The sequence below is a fragment of the Malus domestica genome, chromosome 17 (assembly GCF_042453785.1).
Source record: "Malus domestica chromosome 17, GDT2T_hap1".
Lineage (NCBI taxonomy): Eukaryota > Viridiplantae > Streptophyta > Magnoliopsida > Rosales > Rosaceae > Malus > Malus domestica.
The window spans coordinates 31812695-31837414 of NC_091677.1; the positions used below are offsets into that span (position 1 = coordinate 31812695).

General features: G+C 36.7%; 1 protein-coding gene across 1 annotated transcript; it reads right to left on the minus strand.

Annotated features, from left to right (window-relative positions):
- Positions 1 to 19499: 19499 nt before the first annotated feature.
- On the minus strand, positions 19500 to 19940 carry LOC114822497 (uncharacterized). The gene has a single exon (XM_029096875.1). The coding sequence runs from the start codon at positions 19938 to 19940 to the stop codon at positions 19500 to 19502; it is 441 nt and encodes a 146-aa protein (XP_028952708.1).
- Between the last annotated feature and the right edge of the window lie 4780 nt (positions 19941 to 24720).

Consider the following 24720-nt stretch of genomic DNA (forward strand, 5'->3'; position numbering starts at 1 on the left):
AAATTCCCCTCCACTTTGTTTTGCCGTAGGTCTTTATTTTTTTCGTTCTTTATAGAACTTGGAAGCAGCCTCTCCATAAATGGGGGTAAGGCTAGCCGACATTCACCTCTCCCAGACCCTGCGTAAAGCGGGAGCCTTGTGCACTGGGTACGACCTTTTTATAGAACTTGACATGAATAACCCACATATTAGGGTTTTTTTTAATTATATTTGGTAGAGATATACTTTCTTGAAAATAGAAAGCTACGTACTACAATCAAAACAAAGTGAAAGATAACAAATAGGTTATGAAAAAAATTTACTCGATAATCTGGAATATGCGCTTTTGTATTGATAGAGAGGAGAGAAACAGTGGGGGAATAAGAAAGATTTGTATTAGTTTGAGAGGAGAGAAATAGTGGGGGGGAAAGAAAGCAAAGAAATTTTGTGAAGAAAAAAATGCAGAATTTCATAAAAAGCAGGAACCACAACTCGGAGAGAGAGAAGCACAAAACAAAGTGGAGGGAAATTTAGGAAGAAAAAAAAAGAGGGAAAGAAGAAGAAAAATGAAACATTAGATTGATATATAGGCAAATCTTACTTCTCAATTGTCACAGTATGCCAAAATGACCACAATGCAAAGTGTCCCTACATTTGGTGTGTCTTATAGGCAAGGATACCAAGCCAATCGATATCCACAAAGCGATTGGAGTGATCATTCAAACTCTATGTGGTGGGAGCTCAACAAGTTCAACACGAAGCATATTGGCAGCCATATGAGGAGTTCTATTCAAGACCTATGCAGCCACCACAACCTCATATACAATATGCTCAATCAAATCAGGTTCTTCTATTGATAATGATCAGATTTTTGAATTACTAACTTCTATGGCGCAGGGTATGCAAACTAGGGACAAGAAGGTGGACGAGTTGGAGAAACAAGTAGGGCAGATTGCGGAGTTCATGGGACAATTTCGAGAGCAAGGCATGTTGCCTAGTTCAACCGTTGTGAATCCGAAAGGAGGCTTTGAATCTGCCAAGGCAATCATGCTAAGGAGTGGAAAAGAAGTTGGAACTGATCCACCACCATCTAAATCAGCCTAAAGAAAGGACGAGAAGTTGCAATTCGAAGAGGAGGATCAAGCCAAGGCCACGGCAAGGAAGGAAGCACCCTTGCCGCAGCCTCCTACATCCTCTCATCCATCCAATCCGTCCACCATAGGTAAGAAAGTTCCAATTCCAATTAATTCTAACGTTATTCCTCCAAATGTACCCTTCCCTAGCAGATTTTTACAAACCAAGAACGAAGAGGAGGAAAAAGATGTTCTAGAGACGTTTAGAAAGATGCATGTCAATATCCCACTCCTTGAGGCTATTAAGCAAATCTCGAAGTATGCCAAGTTTTTGAAGAAGCTTCGTACAACAAGGAAACGTATTCTGGAGAAAGAAATGGTACATGTAAGCGAAAATGTCTCTGCAATGTTGCAAAGAAAGCTGCCACCTAAATGCAAAGATCCGGGTAGTTTCACAATTCCTTGTGTAATTGGTAATACAAGATTTGAGCATGCTATGCTAGATTTAGGTGCATCAATTAATGTCATGCCATATTCTGTTTATGTATCTATGAATCTAGGAGAACTAAAAAATGATGGTGTGATTATTCAATTAGCCGATCGATCTAATGCATATCCAAAAGGAGTGTTGGAAGATGTTTTGGTGCAGGTAGACCACTTGATTTTTCCTGTAGATTTCTATGTGCTTGATATGGAGGATTCAGCCCACTCTTCACCATCACCACTTTTACTTGGACGACCTTTCATGAAGACGGCTCAAACCAAGATTGATGTGGCCAAGGGAGCAATAACTATGGCATTTGGTGGTGATATGATTAACTTTAAGATTTCTGAATATGTTGAGAATACTAATGATGTTCGTTCTTGTTGTGCCATTGATGTAATTGAAAATATAGGGCAGGAATGTTCAACATTAATCAAGAAAGATGTTTATCGTATCACAATCGAGGAGGGACTTGGATTAAAGCACAAGGAGCATGCCCCAACCTCCAAATCACCAAATCTGGCCAAGAGTACTCCTTGTGCATCTGTTCAATGTGCTGCCACTTCATTGCAGCACATGGGTGAGCCATCTTCTCCACTTTCAATTCCCATTTCGAATAATAGGTTGTTACCTTGTTTGGTGCAGGTACCTAGGTGCATTCAACGTGGTGGGAGAGTTCATGTTGATTTAGGGAAGCAAAGCACAAAAATCAGGAAGGATCATTATCCCTTTCCATTCAAAGATCTAAAGCATGAAGTGGTTCGTAGGACAGGTTGGAAAGGAAGCATCTCTGCATGCCGTGGGGTCAAATAAAGCCTTAAAGGAGTATCGTCCGGCTGTACGACGTTAAAGCAAGCGCTTCTTGGGAGGCAACCCAGCATTCAACAAAGGAAGACCTAGGAATCACTCCAATTCCAGATTTGCATTCCTAAAACCCTTCTTTTTGTTGTTATTTCGTTTCTGCCATGTTGAGTTGTTTAGTTGCTGTTTGTTTGTTGGTTTTTTATTTGTGTTAGTTTATGCTTGAAACATTGAGGACAATGTTTGATTTAAGTGTGGGGACCAAAGTGTTTTAATGCAAATTCGTAAGGTTTTATCACCCATAACTTCCAATGTTGTACCTTGCTGTTTTTAGGTGTTTTTAGGCTGTTTTGGTGTGTTTTAGTATGTTTTGACATAAAAATTCGAAAATCCCATAAAAATATTTTGAAAAACCCAAAAAGAGTCGTTTTAAAGTTGTTTTACGTTTTTGTGTGTGTCTTAGGGTACCTTCCAACACAATGATGAGGATTCAGTTTTTAATTGCATGACTGTTAAAGAGAGTTATAAACATGGATGGAAGTGTGATTTACTCTTTGGTTTATGCTTGGTTGTGGTTATAACTTATGAATTCACATGTAATCATAAAGGAAAAAATTAGTTTTTGTAACATGCTTGAAGGAAGGAACTCAAACTAACGCTACAACCTTGTGAGACTTGAGCCTAAACGTTTATTTGGAGAGTTAATAATTTGTGCATTGCTATTTTCTAAAGTCGTTGCATGATCTCATTATTCTTTGCTTGGTTACTACTTAGAAGGCGTTTCATCATTTAGTTCCAAATGCTAGAACTCATGCCCAATTCATTCAAAGCATGCTATTGATTTGCATAACACATATTCAAGATGAAGTTGTGTAGTGACCACCACCAAAGCCAAATTGCCGTGAACCCTAATTCATTTTATGTTTAAGTTTAACCTCGTTGAGCCTTGTGTAGCCTATGTTCTTTGATAACCCACAATATCCTCACCTAGCATAGATTAGGACCATCCAAACCTTTGTTCTTGAAGCATAGTTAAGCATGACTCAAGATGAATTCCTTGTGATCATGGTATTGCAGAAAACAAGTGTGGGGGGAAGGGATGTGTGTGTGTGCCAAAGACTTTCATGTGGCACGGGTAGAAAAAGAATAAAAAAAGAGGAAAAAATGCGTGGAAAATAGAAAGAAGAAAAGAAAAGTTGTGAAAAGTATGGAAAATAGTGAAAAAGATGTGAAAACAAGCTCTAAAGTGTGGTTGTTGAAGAAAGGGTCCAAAACGCTTGAATTTGGCCCTAAGTGTTGCATGAATCTTCCCTTCGTGTTTAAAAGTTGATTTCTGCATTCTAAAGTGAATTCTAACTTTCAATTTCATTACTTTGCTTGCTATCGCTTTAAGAACGTTTGTTATCCCTATCCTTCCTTTGTTAACCAATACCCCAAGCCCCGTTACAACCCTTGACTTCTATTTTGAGTGTTATGTGTCTCAATTTGTGGAGTTTGAATTTGGTATGAGCATATGGTGTCACTGGTTCTCGCATTTAAGTAGTAGCATTCCGTTCATGAGATCATAACTAAATGCTTGTTAACTCCAGAAACTGCTTTCTTTGTTATACATATATGTGAGCGCTCGTTTTCATGTCTACATCAATCTTCTCACATATAACTAGTATAGGGTGTGTAGTTAGAAAATCTGAGTGAAAATTGAGTGCATATCGTGTAAGGAATTGAGCAAATTCTCTAAGGCATGTTACTACATTCAAAACATTGTTTTAATTGGTTAAATGTGAACTAGTAAGTGGTGACTATGATTAAGTATGTGCTTAAGTGTGAAGATGACTAAAATCTGTGGGGATGATGATTTTTAATATGTTATGTGCATTGGAAATCCCTGAGGCAACGTTGGAAGGTTTAGGTTTTGTTTCTTTGTTTTGTTTCGTTTTGTTGTTCTTTTGTTTATTTGTTTTGCTCGAGGACTAGCAAAAGCTAAGTGTGGGGGAATTTGATAGGAGCATATTTATTCGACTTAGTGAGCTTGTTCTTGTGCATTTACGTTGTGTTTTCTTAGTTAAATTAGTCTTTTAAGCTAGTTTTATGTGTTTTCAAGTTTTAAGGGCAAAGTATGCAAAAACGATGCATTTTGGAGCCTTTTGGAGCAAAATTGAGCTTGGAATCGATATCACGTGCTTGGAACGAAAGGAATGGACGAGAATGAAGGAGTCCTAATTGAAGAAGGATTCCTAATCAACGAAGGGGTCCTAATTGAAGAAGGATTCCTAATCAACGGACGAGTCCTAGTTAAGGATGGATTCCTAGTCAAAGATGGATTCCTAGAAGAATGAGGATTCCTACTCGAACAAGGTTTCCTACTTGAAGTAGGAAAGTTAAGCCTAAAGTTTCCTATTTTGGGTTGATCTTTCCTAAACCTAGATGGCCTTAAGTTTCAGCAACATTGGTGGTTTCCTAAGTGTTTTTGGACATAAAGAAAGGTTCTAGAACACTTCCTTATCCTTGTCGTGGGTTATGTCATATTTCCCCTTGGTTTTGGGCTTCTAAAAGTCCTATCCTTTTCCCCCCATACCTGCTGCACCTATTGGACTTTTCCTCTTAGAATTCTGATTGTAAAGCCCTTTTCCTGATGGATTTGGGTTCTCCAAGTCCACATCTAATTACCCTAGGGTTTAAGGTGCCTATATATACTCATATTTCAACCTTGGCCGAATTACCACCTCTCATATACATTAATTCACACCAAAAACCATCCCTTGCTCTCTGCCGCAGCCTTCCACCACCAATCTCCACAATTCCTGACCAAAACCACCCCTTGCCGCACCACCCATCCATCCTAAACACCACCATTGATGGAGAATTTTGTGAAAACATGTTCATTTGAATAACATCATATAGCATGCAATTAACAATTAAAGGCGGAATCATGCTTGCATGCACTCAAAAACAAAACATTACCCATGAAATTCAAAGCCTAGTAGATTGGTGAACCCAGACTCAACTCAAATCAAAGTGAGTTGAGAAATTATACCTTTGTAGATTCCTCTTTGCATAAGCAAAGGCTAATCACCCAAAGAGAGGGCCTTCATTCCTTGCTTCTTAGATCCATGGATTTGGATGGAAGAATAGGTTTCTCCAAGTTCCCAAAGTAGAGAACCTCAAAGTCTCCACACCAAGGTTAGATTTAAGTAGAAATGAGTGACCTAGAGGAAGCAAGATTGCTAGCTAAATTCCTCTAGGGTGGCCGGCCTCTTTAGAGAGAAAGGAGAGCTTTGTTTTCTCATCCTTTCCCAAAAAGAAACCCTAAATGAATTTTGGCTATAAAGTCATATTTATACCTTAATTCATTGGAGTGGCAAACTTGTAAATAAGTCCAAAACCCACTCCATCTCTAAATGGCCGGCCATAGGGATTCTTTAGGCTATTTGGGCCTTTGTGAATCATTATTCATTAAGTTGTCATACAACTTAAGTCAATGGACTTGACGTTCGAAGCCCATTGGGCCTTAAGGTCCAAAACTATCCCGAGGTCTTTAACGAACTTATTCGTTTGATTAATTAACATATTAATTAATCCTTGCCATAAATAATTAAACCATTTAATTATTCTTACTCATCTCCGATGTTTCTTCAATCTCTACCTTACTCGGTGTACGATCCATTAGGTTCCTTTTAGCGAGGCAGTGGGCGATTAAAACTCTTTCAAATCGATTGTGAATTGAAACTTACTTTCAATTCTCCCTTTAGTGTTTATACACGTTTAGGGCTTCCACAAACCATGAGTGACACCTAGCAGCATATCATGGTTACCCAAGCTAATCAGAAGAGGTGGAGAACCTATTCAGTTTAGGATTACAATGCAATACGGTCTTTCTCTAATACAATACTCTTGACCACATTGTTTGGTTTGATAGTTTATTCATGTCTACTATCCAATGTGATTCATTTACTTATATGATTACCTTAAATGTGATTTGGAACGCCTTCCTAAATCTCATTCATACTTTGGCCAAAGATTCTTAATCATATCATAGAGTATTCTCCCTCAAACGGTTTGAAGGTTAGAGATCGCTTGTTGCGCATTCACTTGCCTTCATGGCTAAGTGGCTTAACCCCAACGATGTCGTGGACACCCGCAGATAGGGTGACTTTGACATAATCAAAGATCAAGGACCTAACCACAAGACAACTATGATGCCTCAGGTCAAATGACTACTTTGCATTATCCCAACTATGAGTTCTCATGTGACATGAGTATGAGAACTCTTCGTTGATCGTGTTCTGTGAACTCATTCTCTATTGAGCACCTACGTACTTGTCTTGGTGTCAAACACACCAATGACTCGAGACTAGTCAAACACATATTCCTTGGACTTATCGTTTAAGCATATAACATTTATATGAGATGGCTCAAACAATAATCTTTGCCCTTTATATTTAAACTACATTAGTTTAATATGTGAAATGTCCGTAAAGTATCATCATATAATTGGTTTTAGGGCACATTTCTAACAATCTCCCACTTGCATTAGAGCCAATCAGCGAGGTCATCAGTGATGATACCCCTTCTGTAGTCATTTCATAAATGGCTGAGTAGTAGGCCTAGACAATGGATATCTATATGTTATCCATAGAAGCAACCTTGAGAATAACGACGTCACCATTATACATGATTCTTAATCATGTGGTTCAGTCTCTCATTTGAGTTCGGACCTTGATGAGACCTTGATTCCCTGGCTTGAGCTATCGCCCCATTAGTGTCATACACTTTCTGGTTGGAACCGAATAGAGAGTTCATAAATGAACTTTCCCATCCAAACAACATTGTTGTAAACTTCTATATGGCGATATATTTTGCATTCATAATGGAACACACTAAAGTCATTACTTTAATGTTTCCATCCAAATATCTCTTTAGTCATAATAAAGAGATATCTGTTTATCTCTTCATTCATAATGAAGAAACTTCCAATGATGGATTAGATTCACAATCTAATACATTTACGCTTCCATTACGTTACTCTAATTCTTCCTCATTCTTTGAGGAATCTATCCTTTAGTATTTCTTAAATACCTAAGGATTCACTTGACAGTTGCCATGGTTCTGATCCTGGGCTTGCACTGATATCGTCTTGTACCGTTCTTGGTACAACTCATATCAATGTTTTCATACAATATGAAATACATAAATCACCTTTCTGCTTATGCATAAAGGATTCTATTTACGCATTATTTCTTTGGGAGTCAAAGAGTACGTTCTCTTTGAGAAGAGCAACTTCTTAGTCTTACTAGAATTGTCCATTTGATTGAAGTTTATCATCAAATGAGAAACTTCCTAGCATCTCTTGTCTATTATTAGGGATTGATATAATCCAATTATATCCTAAAATCTATCAATATAGATTTTCATCCCATGTATATAGACTATGTCTCCCATATACATTCTATCTTCATATAATGTTTTAAAGTCATAACTTTAACGAAGAAGTATTCTTTTCATTTCCAAAATTAATATATCATATATATTTAAATTTTAGGAACATGATTAACTCCCACTAATCTTTTGTAAACCTAGTAAACAAAATATTCATTTACATCTTTATGAGAAATCAAACGATTTGATCCTTTTCTCATAAGATGCTTATAGCTCCCACTAGCTTGCTAAGATTCATGATGGATGGATCTCTACAACTTACATGTCTTGTGATTTATAGTTTTAGACATATATTATCAAGACTATCTTAATAATGGTTTTAGAAACCCATATTATGTCCAAACATTGAATCACCATTTAGTTGTATCTAGCAATCTTCGAATTAATTGAAACCAAGACTATCTCAAAGATGGTTTCTTCAAAGTCAACCATTATCTTTGATTGTAGTCACCTTAAGCTACCAATTAGCTTATGAAGGTTTCATTATTTCGGGTCAAATGGTACTTTACCATTTCCTTGAGTATATATCGTATATACATTCAATGTAGTCATAAGGATTTTCATTCTTATTTCTTTCGAATTAAGAGGTGCAACTCTATGACATAGTCATAAAGTTCAAACCATTCAACTGAGACGGTTTATAAATCCTTCTTGACTACCTTGGAGCTTTTGGTATAGGAACTAGGTTGTTATATTTGTTGATTATTATCTTGTCTCTCAAAGTTCTATCTCTCATTCATTTGCACTTAGGCAAATCATATTGTAAGATTACAATGAACTACCCAACAAAACAACATTTGTTAGTTGGTTTATAGAAGCGATATCCAAAAGTTAATTTAAGGATATCCCACAAGATTGTTATCAAACAAATATTGCTTATTAGCTCACAACCCCAAATCTTAACATGCTTGAGATTTTGTCTTTCTTTCCAACTACATCTTATGGAGTCATGAAAATTTTGGAAAGATCTTCTAATTTACAATCATATTGTTTTAGAAGTATATATCCTATATATGGGTAATAGATAACATCCAACGAACTAAATCTTATTCAAGTTCGTTCTTCTCCTAATGGAGAAATACATTATCTTATTATGCTATTTTCCTTGATATCTTTCAAGGAAACTCATCTAAAGTGTTACCTTTCCTTTGGATCAAATCTAAGGAGGTAAATATTTTAGACGTCTTACTCATCAACTTACATTTCTTGAATTCTTTGAAACCTTTTGCAAAGTATTCGGACTTGTGTTTATTCAAAATAAACTATAGTCCAACCGAGAGTGATCTTCGGTGAATGTCATATAACATGAGTAGTATTATGTTGTGGACAAGTGCCACTAACATCTAAGTGAATTAACCTCAACAACTTTGTGATTCTTTCTTCTTTCCAAAATAATAAAGATTCGAACATTTCGTCTCTATACAATTTTAACAAGAAGGTATTGGATCCGGATCTAACGATCCAAAGCATCCATCTTTCACCAACTCGTAACTTATGTTTTTAGAGGTATCACAACTTAGTTGGGATTAGTCACTACCTTGCAACCTTTTGGGTTTTAAGCATCATTATATTCTAAACAGTTAACAATACCATATCATCTCTACTATAGAGACAATCAATTAGATTACTATAATCCAATCATTGATTAATAAAGAACAATGTTTTGTCAAACAAAACATTCATCCATCTTTACTATAGTGACGGAATTAAGTTCCTTAAAATTGGAATGTAAAGACAATCTTTGGTTTTTCCAATTTCTTTGGTAGTTCATATGAGGAAGTAAGTACTATCTGCTTTCGCAGAGATCTATATTTTATTCACGTTCCGAATGTGAAGCACCTTTTCTTCTCTCATATATCTTCTACTTCTTATTAGTCACACTTTTACAACGATTGTAAAACATAGTTGCTAATACGGAATCCAGCATTCAAGTAGAAGAACTAACTGTTTTGAACTATTCAAGAACAATTTACAACACCTTCGAAAGGTGTGTTCTTGACACTTGCAAGACATTTCTTGCAAATACCCCTTCCAATGTCCATCCTTTCATAAAAAAAGTTTGTTGCCTTGGAGTTTATTTTATCTTCTTCATTTGACTTCTCCTTTGACTACAATAGTCATGGTCCCTAAACTCCCACTATCTCTCTTGAAACTTATTTCAATTGTGTTATACACATCAAACATTTTGGAAAGCATGTGTTTATTGTTCACTACATAGTTTACAATAAACTTAGTGAACCATTAGGATAGGGACATAAAGGTGAAGTCTTAGCCTAGTTTCCGTCTCGTTAAGTGGTTTATCACTTCAACACTCAATGATTCAAAATCATCATAAGTCCATGTTGATGGACTATTTTTGTCAAACAACCATTATGTTCTAAACATAATTACAAACTTTCAAGAGTTGTTCAAGGCAACTCTCATTTCTTCATACAACAATTTGTAAGTGAAGAATCATGGCACATAAAGTGTCCATGCCCTTGTGCTTACTTCTAAAGTTCCTTGTTCATGTAACAAAAAAACAAGCACTAATGTTTGCATTTAACTAAGAGTTGTTCAAAGCAACTCTTATTTCTGCATACAACAATTTGTAATTGAAGAATTATGACATTAAAAGTGTTGTCCTCTTTATGATAGACTTTTTCTAACATATTCTTCTAATGATACATTATCAATAGGAAGATTGTGAGGATGAGACTACTTAGGTACATTTACAAGCCATTAAAGACAATCTATGGTTTTGTAGTACCAAGTCCGGAAACTAAAGCTTTCGGCTTTTATTTGTCAAGTGTTAGATAGCGTTTGCAAATATATTGGTAAATAAATACATAACGAATATAAATCGATTGATTTTAAGCCATTTGATCCGGGTCTTTAAATCAAATAGCACCACCCACTATTTTTGGCAAATTCCATATCCCTCATTGGAATTCGAGAGTTTTAGAGGAAACTCTTAGTAGGGTATGGGAGACTCACTACTACTAAGCCCACCTCACAATGATATGATGTTGGCTAGCATTAATAATAATGAGAGAGTACGCTTACTCATTTGCATCTCTTGCAAGTACCCATCTTATTTGGCCTCTAGAGAATGTCACCTCACAATGATATGATGTTGGCTCCATTGCACTTAGTTAAGTCATTCCCACCATGTAAGTTCGGGTAGGGGTTCAAGAACAACCTCACAATGATATGATGTTGATCATTCTCGTTGCCTACGTCTCACATCATCAAGTATGCATATAGACTCCTCCTGAGTGTAAGCACGCACTTTGTACTCCCCCATGATAGGGTGAAGCCGGTGTACGAGTCACAAACGATCGGAGCCTACCACGGTGGAAGGCCACAAAAGAGTGTTCAAAGCACTCTCACGCTTATCAACTTAATAATGGTTTGGTTGAGGGTTTTTAGGTCTCATCACATATAAATATTCATTTTAATCTTTATTAAAACAATTTTGGTCCTATTACAACTATTGGTCCATTTGATTGAATTTAGTTGTATATAATACTCCCACTATGCTTATAAAACGGTTTTTAAAGCAAGAGTACATGATACTACTAACATAAACTTTGCATTCATTTGATGAACTATATAGTTGCCTTAGGGCCTTAGGATGACTATGAACCTTTGTTTAGATTCAACACGAGCCTAGTGTTGAATCTAGGTCTAGGGATGGTGATTGATTTTAGTTACGCGTTTAATCACATTAAGGCGTGTTGTCTTAGGGGCGTGGGACCCAACTACTTCAATTTCATGCATATCAAATAAAGCAAGAAAGAAGTACTTCAAAGTAAAGATGAGCTTATGCTCTTTACAACATTTGAATGATTCAAATTACTTTAAAGTAAAGAAGAGCTTAAGCTCTTTTACAACATTTGATCAAATCAAATTACAACCAAAATCTAATCTACAAATTCCCATGGTTCAAACAAATTTGAAACGGCCTTTCACATAGCTCAATTATATTAGGCTTAGGTTCATAATAACCCTTTAATTAATTAACGCTTTAACTAATTAAATTGAATGCAACATTTTCATTTGGTTTTTGTATCCATAAAATTGATTTAAATGGAGCTAAATGAAATGAAAATCCAATTCTCATTTAAAGAGACAAAACAATTTTGTTCTCAACCTAATTTGGGCCAAAATGCAATTACCACAACTTTTTGGGCTATATTGCAAAAACACAAACTTTTGGGGTCACTTTGTAAAAACACAAAAGTCCACTACTTCATGTAATTACAACTAGAACCCAAAAATTCAACAAATATAAAAACTTCATTAAAGGAGCAAAACAATTTGTCCTTTAGCGTTTTTAGGCCTTAACGTCAAAACGTAAACTTTCGGGTCAAAATACAAATACACCAAAGTATCAAAACTTTATGTAATTGCATAAAAGCCCCAAAAATACCCTATTTTAATAGGGTGGCCGGTTTTAGGGAGAAAAAAGAGAAGAGATAAGTCCACAAAAATTTGGAAATTTTTCAACAATGTCATAAAGCCTTGCAAGTGGAATTTGGTTGGTGTGAATCATAAAACCATGCAAGTGGTGTGTAAGAAGTACTTCTTACACACCCATCACCATTTCTATCACCTTTCAAAATAAATGTTTTGTTGATAGAAGATTCACATCAACCAACACAAAACAAAGACTTTATGAAATCAACCAAAACTTTGAATCAAAACACCAAACCTTTTTTGTTCTTGGCAAAAATGTCAAGAACAATGAAGAACACTCATGAAAAACTCAAAAAATTTCCATGAACATTTTTCACCCAAAAACATCCCAAAACCATTCAAACTTAAGGGAAATAACATATAACCAAACTAGGGTACATAGGGGTTCCCAAAGTTACTTGAAAACACTTTTAACAAGTCAAACAAGAACCCAAAAATCCACCCTTTGGATTTGGCCGAAAATTCCCAAAAACATGGCACCAAATTTTAGCTCCAATATTCATGCTCATATGAACTACATCTACAACATTTGAGATGGCAAATTTTCTAACAAAATTTACATTCAAAGAAACAAGAATAAAGCTTGTAACATATTACAACTTTTAAATCAAATACTATGAAGAACAAAACCCAAAAGGATTCACCAACTACTAGACCTAGGCTCTGATACCACTTGAAGGAGAATTTTGTGAAAACATGTTCATTTGAATAACATCATATAGCATGCAATTAACAATTAAAGATGGAATCATGCTTGCATGTACTCAAAAACAAAACATTACCCATGAAATTCAAAGCCTAGTAGATTGGTGAACCAAGACTCAACTCAAATCAAAGTGAGTTGAGAAATTATACCTTTGTAGATTCCTCTTTGCATAAGCAAAGGCTAATCACCCAAAGAGAGGGCCTTCATTCCTTGCTTCTTAGATCCATGGATTTGGATGGAAGAATAGGTTTCTCCAAGTTCCCAAAGTAGAGAACCTCTAAGTCTCCACACCAAGGTTAGATTTAAGTAGAAATGAGTGACCTAGAGGAAGCAAGATTTCTAGCTAAATTCCTCTAGGGTGGCCGGCCTCTTTAGAGAGAAATGAGAGCTTTGTTTTCTCATCCTTTCCCAAAAAGAAACCCTAAATGAATTTTGGCTATAAAGTCATATTTATACCTTAATTCATTGGAGTGGCAAACTTGTAAATAAGTCCAAAACCCACTCCATCTCTAAATGGCCGGCCATAAGGATTCTTTGGGTTATTTGGGCCTTTGTGAATCATTATTCATTAAGTTGTCATACAACTTAAGTCAATGGACTTGACGTTCGAAGCCCATTGGGCCTTAAGGTCCAAAACTATCCCGAGGTCTTTAACGAACTTATTCGTTTGATTAATTAACATATTAATTAATCCTTGCCATAAATAATTAAACCATTTAATTATTCTTACTCATCTCCGATGTTTCTTCAATCTCTACCTTACTCGGTGTACGATCCATTAGGTTCCTTTTAGCGAGGCAGTGGGCGATTAAAACTCTTTCAAATCGATTGTGAATTGAAACTTACTTTCAATTCTCCCTTTAGTGTTTATACACGTTTAGGGCTTCCACAAACCATGAGTGACACCTAGCAGCATATCATGGTTACCCAAGCTAATCAGAAGAGGTGGAGAACCTATTCAGTTTAGGATTACAATGCAATACGGTCTTTCTCTAATACAATACTTTTGACCACATTGTTTGGTTTGATAGTTTATTCATGTCTACTATCCAATGTGATTCATTTACTTATATGATTACCTTAAATGTGATTTGGAACGCCTTCCTAAATCTCATTCATACTTTGGCCAAATATTCTTAATCATATCATAGAGTATTCACCCTCAAACGGTTTGAAGGTTAGAGATCCCTTGTTGCGCATTCACTTGCCTCCATGGCTAAGTGGCTTAACCCCAACGATGCCGTGGACACCCGTAGATGGGGTGACTTTGACATAATTAAAGATCAATGACCTAACCACAAGACAACTATGATGCCTCAGGTCAAATGACTACTTTGCATTATCCCAACTATGAGTTCTCATGTGACATGAATATGAGAACTCTTCGTTGATCGTGTTCTGTGAACTCATTCTCTATTGAGCACCTACGTACTTGTCTTGGTGTCAGACACACCAATGACTCGAGACTAGTCACTCTCCCTGAGAGAAGACACAACACGTACTGATCTTAACGGACTGTCAATGCCCAATTGGCAATCCTATGATCAGGAACGTTTAGGATGTGTATACGAAATAATGGTCTCATGAATCTAACTTCTTTAGATTGCATTCTCCCAATCACATATTCCTTGGACTTATCGTTTAAGCATATAACATTTATATGAGATGGCTCAAACAATAATCTTTGCCCTTTATATTTAAACTACATTAGTTTAATATGTGAAAATGTCCGAAAAGTATCATCATATGATTGGTTTTAGGGCACATTTCTAACAACCATAATATCCCCCATCCATTCTACACCATTCATAACCCCAAAACCTGTCCCCCAAACTTTGTGCCGCAGCAAGGAGGAAGGGGAAGTTCGTGGATGCACCTGTTGTCCAAGTTGGAGTGTCTAGGTGTTCTCTTTCTTTGGATTTCAATGTCTAAACTTATTTATCTTTGCTTTGTGCGTATGAGGAACTAAACCCCCCTTGGCTAGGGGGGATTCGAAACCATGTTTATACTTGCTATATGATTTGATTACTTTCAATTGCGTTTCATAAGTTGTGGATTCAATTTGCTTATCTATTTGAATTAAACTGGTTTGTGTGTGTTGTTTGAGAGTGCAGGCTTAATTTTCATGCATAAATCTAATGCTAGGATATAAGGGAGTTTCACCTAATTGTTATGAACTTATATTCACTGGTAGTAAAGGTTGTTGATCACAATCGCGTTAAGTAAATTCTTGGAATATGTTTCATGTGCTTTCATAGTTACTAGTGCCTCGTCAATACTTATGATTTTCATTGAACGTAATGATCTTTGATTGTATCTCTATTATGCACTTTCATGTAGGGAATTTTTGAGGAATAATTTGATTGTGATGCGCTTTTTCCATCCAATTCATTGACTTAAGCGTATCTAATTAACTTGGGGTGTTGAGAATTCATGGTTTATTGAAAGACAATTGGAAATCGTTTTGTATGCAAGTGTGACATATGTGGAGAAGAACCCCTTAGCTAGCTTTCCATCCATTCACTTTAATCAAATTCGTTTTAAAATCTGTTTAGTTTACAATGTTTTTGTTTTGTTTTCAATTTCGTCAAAACCAAATCCCCCTTTATTTTGAAGTGTTAGATTAGTTACAAATCAATTTAGTTTGTGTGTTTAAGTGTCTTGAGTCAAGTTATAATCTATTTTCGTCCAAATTTGTGTTTGGTGTTCAAAACTGCCCAGATTGTGTTTTTAAGGCAGTTTTGAGTGTTTGTGCTGTTTTGAGTTTTTTTGGTTTGCTTTAGTGTTTTAGAGTTTAGTTTTGCATTCTTTGAGTCTAGTTTAGTGTTTTAAACTTTGTTTTACGTTTTTGAGTCAGTTTTCAAGTGATTTAGCAATCCCTCCTAATCCCCGGCCTAGAACGATCCCTACTTACATACTTTGCTACAATTGATAAAAAGAAGGTTTAATTTGTGTGCTTATATATTTCGCATCATTAGACTACCTAAAGTTCGTAAATACCAAGGAAAACCTTCAAATTCCCTTTGTTTGCTCAAAATGGAGTTGAAAGTGTTTAAAACTGGACTGATTCACTTGCCTCCATGGCTAAGTGGCTTAACCCCAACGATGCCGTGGACACCCGCAGATGGGGTGACTTTGACATAATCAAAGATCAAGGACCTAACCACAAGACAACTATGATGCCTCAGGTCAAATGACTACTTTGCATTATCCCAACTATGAGTTCTCATGTGACATGAGTATGAGAACTCTTCGTTGATCGTGTTCTGTGAACTCATTCTCTATTGAGCACCTACGTACTTGTCTTGGTGTCAGACACACCAATGACTCGAGACTAGTCACTCTCCTTGAGAGAAGACACAGCACGTACTGATCTTAACGGACTGTCAATGCCCAATTGGCAATCCTATGATCAGGAACGTTTAGGATGTGTATACGAAATAATGGTCTCATGAATCTAACTTCTTTAGATCACATTCTCCCAATCACATATTCCTTGGACTTATCGTTTAAGCATATAACATTTATATGAGACGGCTCAAACAATAATCTTTGCCCTTTATATTTAAACTACATTAGTTTAATATGTGAAATGTCCGTAAAGTATCATCATATGATTGGTTTTAGGGAATGATCGGATCATATTTATATATATTTTTACTTCGAATTCACTCGTCTTTTCTTAGTTAGTTCCTTATATTTTTGAGCTATTTATGTTATTTTTGTGTTTATAGGATTTGTTATGCAAAGAAAATAAAAATAGCATAAATGAGTTTTAAATAATAAACAGAAAGAATATTGATTTTATTTTTGGATTGGGTTTTATTTTGGTTTATTTTATATGCATTGAATTGATTGTTTCATAGAATATTGGTTTTGGATTTGTTACTTGAATTTGTTCTTAATTCCCAAACTGCTACTAATTTAGAGTTTATGATACAAATCAATTTTGTATTATATTGTGAAAGGAGAATCCAAGAAGGTAGGCTGCCAGCGGAAGAAAAGTAAAAGGTCAGAAAAGAAAAATAGGGAGACAGCTGGGGGAATAATTTTGGAACAAGAGGAGAGATAGAAGGGATTGATGCGGGCCCTTGCAGGTGGAAAGCTGTGAAGACCGACAGAATTGAGGGCAGCAAGGCTGCCAGAGAGGGAAAGAATAAAATAAAAGGCAGGGAGAGGCTGCTTTAAAGCAGCGTGAGATAGAGACACGGGGGGAATAACGCTGTCCTTTGGCAGTGAGGTCAGGGAGAGACGGAAAGCAGAAGGAAGTCAGGGAGCTGCCTTTGCAGCTGGCGAGTCAGAAAACAGCGTGCAGAAAGTGAGGGCAGAGAGGCACTGGCAGACTGGAGGAATAAGAAACACGAAAAGCAAAGTGAGGGGAGGAGGATATAGAAGTGAGACGGGGGAATTGGTGGGGGGAGAGGGCTGCCCTTTGGGCAGCGTGAAGCTGCGGAGAGAAGGGAAGGGGGAAGCTGCCCTTTGGCAGCGAGGTCAGACAGCACAGGAAAACAGAAAGAAGGAGGGCAGCTCGCAGAGACGCAGGAAGAGGACCGAGAGGAGAGGGCTGCCCTTTGGGCAGCGTGAAGCAGCTTGAGGAAGGGAAGTCAGTGGCGAGGAGGACAGGAGGTCAGCATGAAAATGCAGTTCAGAGTCCATGCAGTTCAGAGTCCAAGCAGCAGATCCTTTCTTTCGGTTTAATCTTTCCAAACTCCTATTTTATTTTTATTTTAATAATGTGTAATTAATTTTATTTTGGCTAGAGGTTAATTTGAAACCATGAATATATTTGTAATATGAATTGATTACCTTCGGTTGTGATTTCATAAGTTGTGATTTCAATTTACTTATCCGTTCGTATAAAAACTGATTTGTGTATGTTGGTTGAGAGTGCACGCTTAATTTACATGCATGAATTTGATGCTAGAATATAAGTGAATTTCACCTAATCGTTATGAACTTATTTTCACAAGTAGTAAAGGTTGCTAGTCACAATCACGTTAAGTAAATTCTTGGCAAGAGTATCATGCTTTTCATAGTTACGAATGCCTCGTCGATGCTTATAGTTTTCACAAAGTTTAATGATCTTTGATTGTATCGCTATTGTGCTTTTCACGTAGGGGACTTTTGAAGAATGTTTTGAATTGTTGTATGCGTTTTTCCGTCCAATTCAATAACTTAAGGAAAACTTGAAGATTAAAAAAGTGCTGTTCACGGTTAATCTGGAGTATTGAGATTCACAATTTATTGAAAGAACAACTGAAAATCAATTTAGGTTGCATATGTGTCATGTGTGGAGAAGAACCCTCTAGCTAGTCCGTCATTTATCCTTTCACCTTAATTTCATGTTTTTGTCAATTCTGTAATTTAATTAAGTTTAATTTACTTTTCATCAAAACCAAACACCCATCCATTATTAAATTATATTATTTATTTAGTTTTCTTTATTGTTAGTCTTTTAATTTAATTTCCGTCCATTTCAGTTCCTAGTGTTTAATTTAATTGTTTTCATTATTTTGAGTCATTTTAAGTGTGTTTCGAGTTATTAGAGTTTTTAGCCTAGTTTTGTGTCCTTGAGTCTTATTTAATATTTTTAAGTTAATTTAATAGATTAGCAATCCCTCCTAATCCCCGGCCTAGAACGATACCCTACTTACATCTATACTACAATTGTCAAAAAGAGGGTTTAATTTGTGTGCTTATATATTTCGCATCAGGGAACATTTCTAACAATGGGCCGATCCATGGCTCTATCGATTCTGGGCTAGCCTGGAGACTAGCTTGGGCTGTGTGCTAGCCTATCTGCTGGGCTGGAGTGGATTGGTTGGGTGCCAGCCTAAAGAGTTCCCTGTGAAACTACTCTTAGTGGCATGGTGACGTCAGTTGGTAGTGTCACAAAAGTTTCATTGTTCCGTAGAACTCAGAGAAGAAGGAAGGTCAGCAATTTCGAATTGTCTAAGAAAGAGGACGAGTTGCAAGTTTTATGAAAAAACCTGGGCAAAATGACATTGTTTGGGTAGGGTTAGTTTGAGGAAAAAAAAAAGCCCAAAAAACCTTAAGGCGCGACTCAGCCGCCTAGGCACGCCTCGACCACATCTAAGCGAGTTTAAGACTATTCCTATTGAGCAAGGGCATTTTCACCACCGCCATGCCTCCAAATAGCGCCCTAGGTGCTCTTGAAGGCACGTTTTTTGAAACATTGTGTATAATACACGTGCATACGTACTGTTCATATTTATTACATGTTATTTAGACATATTTTTCAATAATAGGCATACAATTCACGTATCTGATACGTATTTTTGACATATTATTGAAAAAACAAAATTAAATAATATTAAAATTTTGAAAAATGATCGAATTTTTTTTTTTTTTTTTTTTGAAAGAAGTACAATATTCATTAAAAGAGAATTGGAATACATACAAACTAAGGATAGGGTGCAAACTGGGCCTCAATAAAAACCTTGTCGGGGATTTCAACCCGGTCGAAGGAAAAGAATGTCCCGCACAAACAACAAGCCTATCCTCAAATGACAATATAAAGAGAAATTACAATCCTTCCTCAAATAATGTCTTGGAGCAAATTTGGAGGATCCTTGAACCACACAACTTCCTGAGAACCGCCAATCCCCATTTGAGCAAGTCGATGGGTTGCCAAATTGCCTTCCCTCCGGACATGGCTACACACTGCATTCGACAATTCTGTAATAAAAGACCTCGAATCATTTATCATAGAGCCACACATTGAGTAATTCTCCCCATTACCCTTCATAGCCACCACCACCACACTAGAATCGCCTTCGAATTGAACCTTCACATCACCCGAAGAAAAAGTCTTAACCAGCCCCACCGCACATTGAGCTGCAATCAGCTCCGAGTGAAGGGCCGACACAGAACTTTCAATTGGTCCCGCAATGGCTACAACAAATTTCCCAGTGTGCTCCCTAACCACAACGCCATAACCCCCATTTCCCCCGATGACCACTAGAATTCCACGGCTCATCGAAGTTACATTTTATCCACCCCTCATCAGGTTTCTTCCACTTTTGACACTTCTTGGTTGCCTTCCAGGTCTCAGGCTTATGCCATTTATGATACTCATGTAACCATCCCTCGGACTTCAAGACAATCTCGTGTGGTGCCAGTCGAGCCCTATTCCAAAGTACCTCATTTTGATGCTTCCATAAAGCCCACAGCAAAATCAAACAGAGCTTAAGACTCACCATGGATATCTGCTACACAATATTCCCCAATCACTGGGCAAGAGACATACGTTCACTCCCATTAACCACTTTCAACCTCAGACTTCGGACCCACACTGCACTTGCCAAGCTACAATCTCTGAGCACATGTTCCGTTGATTCGATTGGCACCCCACAAACCACACACACCTCTTCACCCATCACTCCCCGCTTACTCAGGTTCAACCGTGTAGGCAAAGAATCCAAGCAAGCACGTCAAACACAAATCTTCACCTTCCTCAAAACATTTGCATTCCATAGCTTCTTCCAAAACTTCTCCCCCACCCCACTCCACTCAAGACTGATGAGACACCCGCTACACCACTGCTGTGACTTGATGCGAAATATATAAGCACACAAATTAAACCCTCTTTTTATCAATTGTAGTAAAGTTTGTAAGTAGGGATCGTTCTAGGCCGGGGATTAGGAGGGATTGCTAAATCACTTGGAAACTGACTTGAAAACGTGAAAACAAAGTTTAAAACACTAACTAGACTCAAAGAATGCAAAACTATACTTTAAAACACTAAAACAAACCAAAAGACTCAAAACAGCCCCTAAACACTCAAAACTACCTTAAAAACACAATCTGGGCAGTTTTGGGACTCTCACACAAACTTGGACAAATTTTAGTTTTCTAATGAACTAAAACACTTAAAAACATAATCTAAGACAAGTTCTAATTAATATGACTCAAAGAAATAAGATGGGGTTGATTTTCGACGAAAATAATTAAATTAAGACAAGAACAAAGTAAACAAATTCTTAGACAAATTTGGGTGAATCAAAACACTCTAACACACAACCAAAACAGAAATTAAACACTTTGAAACAATAAAGTAAAAGGGGGATTTTGGTTTTAATGAATTTGAAAACAAAACAGATTGTAAGTGAATTTGAATGAAACTTATGGATGGAAGATTAGCTAAGAGGTTCTTCTCCACATATGTCACACTTGCATACAAAACGATTTCCAGTTGCTTTTCGATAAGCTATGAATACTCAACGCCCCAAATTAACCGTGAATTGCACTAATTAACCCTCAGTTTTTTCCACAAGTTATTAGGTTGGATGATTGCATACGACAACCCAAAACATTCCCTACAAGTTCCCTACATGAATTGCATAATAGAGATACAAGCAAGAATCATTAAGTTCTATGAAAAACATAAGCATTGACGAGGCACTCGTTACTATGATTTGCATGAAACTTATGCCAAGAGTTTACTTAACGTGATTGTGACTAGCAACCTTCACTACTTGTGAATATAAGTTTATAACAATTAGGTGAAACTCCCTTATATTCTAGCGTCAAATTCATACATGAAAATTAAGCGTGCACTCTTAACCAACATACACAAATTAGTTTTTATATGAACGGATAAGTAAATTGAATTCACAACTTATGAATCACAACTGGATGTAATCAAATCATATTGCAAGTATGAACATAGTTTCGAATCTGATACGACCAATATTGCATACATTTTAATGCCCTTTAGTTTAGATTTTTGTTATGTTTTTGAGTGAATTTAGTTTGTTTCATTTAGTTTTATGTTTTTCTTAGATTTGAAGAGTGAAGATGAAGAAAGAAGAAAAATGAGCATTTTGGCGATTGAAGTGAGTTATGTGCCCTGGAAGCAGAAGCTGTTTGTGCAGATCAGCCAACTTGACGGAATAAACTGTACTTCCTCAAAATGAACCAGCTGTTGAGCCTTATACCATGGGAAAGATATGGATGTTAGCTTTCAGAGGAATTTTACGGACTGTGATTTCGAGTTTCCTAGACGATGTTATGAAAGTTTTTGTACAAGACGTCGGTCAGCCAAGTCTACGCGGAAATTGCAAAATCTGTTGGGTTTTTTCAAGTCATAATTCAGTCGAAGCCCAAAGCCCAAGATAGAAAACGTTGGAGATGATTTTACTCCTATTTCAAATGGGTCTGGAGTAATTTACTTGGGAAACTTACCTGCCACATCATCAATTATCCAATACAAATGAGGAAAAGATTAAAAAAAAGACCTAAGGATGCTAGGATTTTGACGAATGATAAGGGAGAGATTGTAGGAAGAAAAGGGGGTTCTCTGGTGAGGGATTCTCTGCGTGTTTTTGGAGGAGCAGAAGCCGCTTTCCATTTTTCCTAAGTTTTTCATGTTCTTAATACTTTTAATTATGTTTTCTTATTTTATGAGTAACTAAACTCTTTTTCTAGGGTTAGGATGATGCCCTAGCATGAATGTCTATGGTTTTTAATGTTATTCATTGGATTTCTAGTTTCTTTTAGATGAATGCTTAATCACTGTTTGAACTGTTACTATTTGTTTGAGTTCTTTGATTGATCACCTTAGGACTTTGCATCTAGTAAGATTGGAAGATGAATTTGAGGCTGAACTAGCAATATAATTCAATTAGCTTCTTGTGGTTAAGTGTGGTAAATTACATTATTGCTTGACAAAGAATAATGGTTTGCTTGGTTCCCTTGTTTTCTAGAGCGTAAAGAGTCCTACTTGTTAAATTTATGCCTTAACCAGGATAGACTGCATGTTAGGATATACGACCTCTGCCTAAACTAGGAGAGAATCATTCACTTAAGGAAAACTATGGTCTAATGTGCCTGACAAGGACTTAGATACGAGAATTATCATCTAAAGAATTGAAAGATCCATTGAATGCATTGAAACCTAAATTAGATTGCTTGTGGTTGATTCCGAATCCCTAGACTTTTCATCACTTGCCTTAAAACACAACATTTTCTTTTCTTTGATTTCAGTTTTTACTTAAGGTTCTGTTTTTGTTCATTTATAAAATCATCACAACAAATTCTTTACATCCTTGATTGATTTATTAATTAAGATCGAGTCTAGTTCGTTGTTTGGGGTTGTGTGTCATTAATATTATTAGATTTGGTTTAGTTTATCAAATTGGAGATTTAATTAGAATCCTCGTGGGAACGATACTTGGACTTGCAACACGCTATATTACGACTATCTTGTGCACTTGCAAGTTTACACCAGAATCACCCCCTAACTAAGAGGGGTTTAGTTCCTCATACTCACAAAGCAAAGATACATAAAATTAGACATTAAAATCAAAGGAAAGAAAACACCTAAAATGCTCCAACTTGGTAGCAAGTGCATCCAAGATTCCTCCTTTCCCTTGCTTGCGGCAGATTGGGTTATGGACAGATTTTGGGTAGTTTTATGATGTAGAATGGATGGGGAATGGTATGGAAGGGTTTAGGGTGAGTGTGGAGGAGTGTTTGATGGTTGGAGGGTGGTGGAGAACTAGGCAAAGAGGGTGGAAGAAGGTGGAGTGGCTGTTATGTTTTCTAGGCACTAGAATGGTGTTTTTGGGGTGTTTTGCTTCCTAGGGTGTGTATGGACGAATTTTTGTGATAAAATGATGAATATGGGGGATTGTCCTTTGGCCAAGGGGTGTAAACATGTATTTATAGGCCCCCAAAAACCTTAGAAAATCAGGTTAGGTTAAGGATGAAATGCATGGCAATTTGTGTGTGTGGTGTGCAATGGTCCAAGGGTGAAAATGAAGTAATGATGCAAAGTGTGAAGGGTAAAATGGAGTGGTGTTGTAGCTAGGGAGCATGAATGATTGTGTACATTGCATAGAGATGGAAAGGGAGGTGAAATGTGTCAACAAATGGGTCAAATGTGCAACAACATGTGTTGCACATGGCATTGGATTCCAAATGTGAATAATGGAGCATCAATTGGTGCATGTAATGGATGTAAATATTGTCTAAAATCTAATGAGTGAAGGGAACAAGAGGTATCAAGCAATTGAGTGTAATAATTAAATGAATTGAAGCATGAAATTAGAAATTATGTAGGGGACAAGAGTGATCAAGCATGGCATGGAATCCAAAGGGAATTCTATGTGGTTTGCATGGCAAGGAATGCAAGTTGGGGTGACAGATTTTTGGGCTGTTTTCTTCATCTTTTGGACCATAATTCTTCATATTCTTGGCCTCTTTAGTTCTCAAAATCGTCCATCCACTTGGCCCATGCATTTGCTATCCATTCCAAGCCCGAAACATGCTCCAAAGGCCTCCAAAATGCATCTTCTTGCATACTTTGTCCATAAAATCTGAAAACACACGAAAATGACTTTAAACATTAAAATAACTAAGGAAACATGACATAAATGCACAAGAACAAGCCAACTAAGTCGCATAAATGTGCTCCTATCAAATTCCCCCACACTTAGCTTTTGCTAGTCCTCGAGCAAAACAAAGAGATAAAACGAAACAAAGTAAATAAAACACAACCTAAACCTTCCAACATTTGCCTCAGGGATTTCCAATGCACATGACATGTTAAAAATTATTATCCCCACAGATTTGAGTCATCTTCACACTTAAGCACGTACTTAATCATAGTCACCACTTACTTGTTCACAATTAATCGATTAAAATAATGTTTTTGATGTAGTAACATGCCTTAGAGAAATCACTCAATTCCTTACAAGATATGCACTCAATTTTCACTCAGATTTTCTAACTACACACCCTATACTAGTTATATG

Bases quoted from the DNA above. Each gene is read 5' to 3' on its own strand.
- LOC114822497 (XM_029096875.1), bottom strand. From the start codon at position 19,940: ATGAGCCGTGGAATTCTAGTGGTCATCGGGGGAAATGGGGGTTATGGC.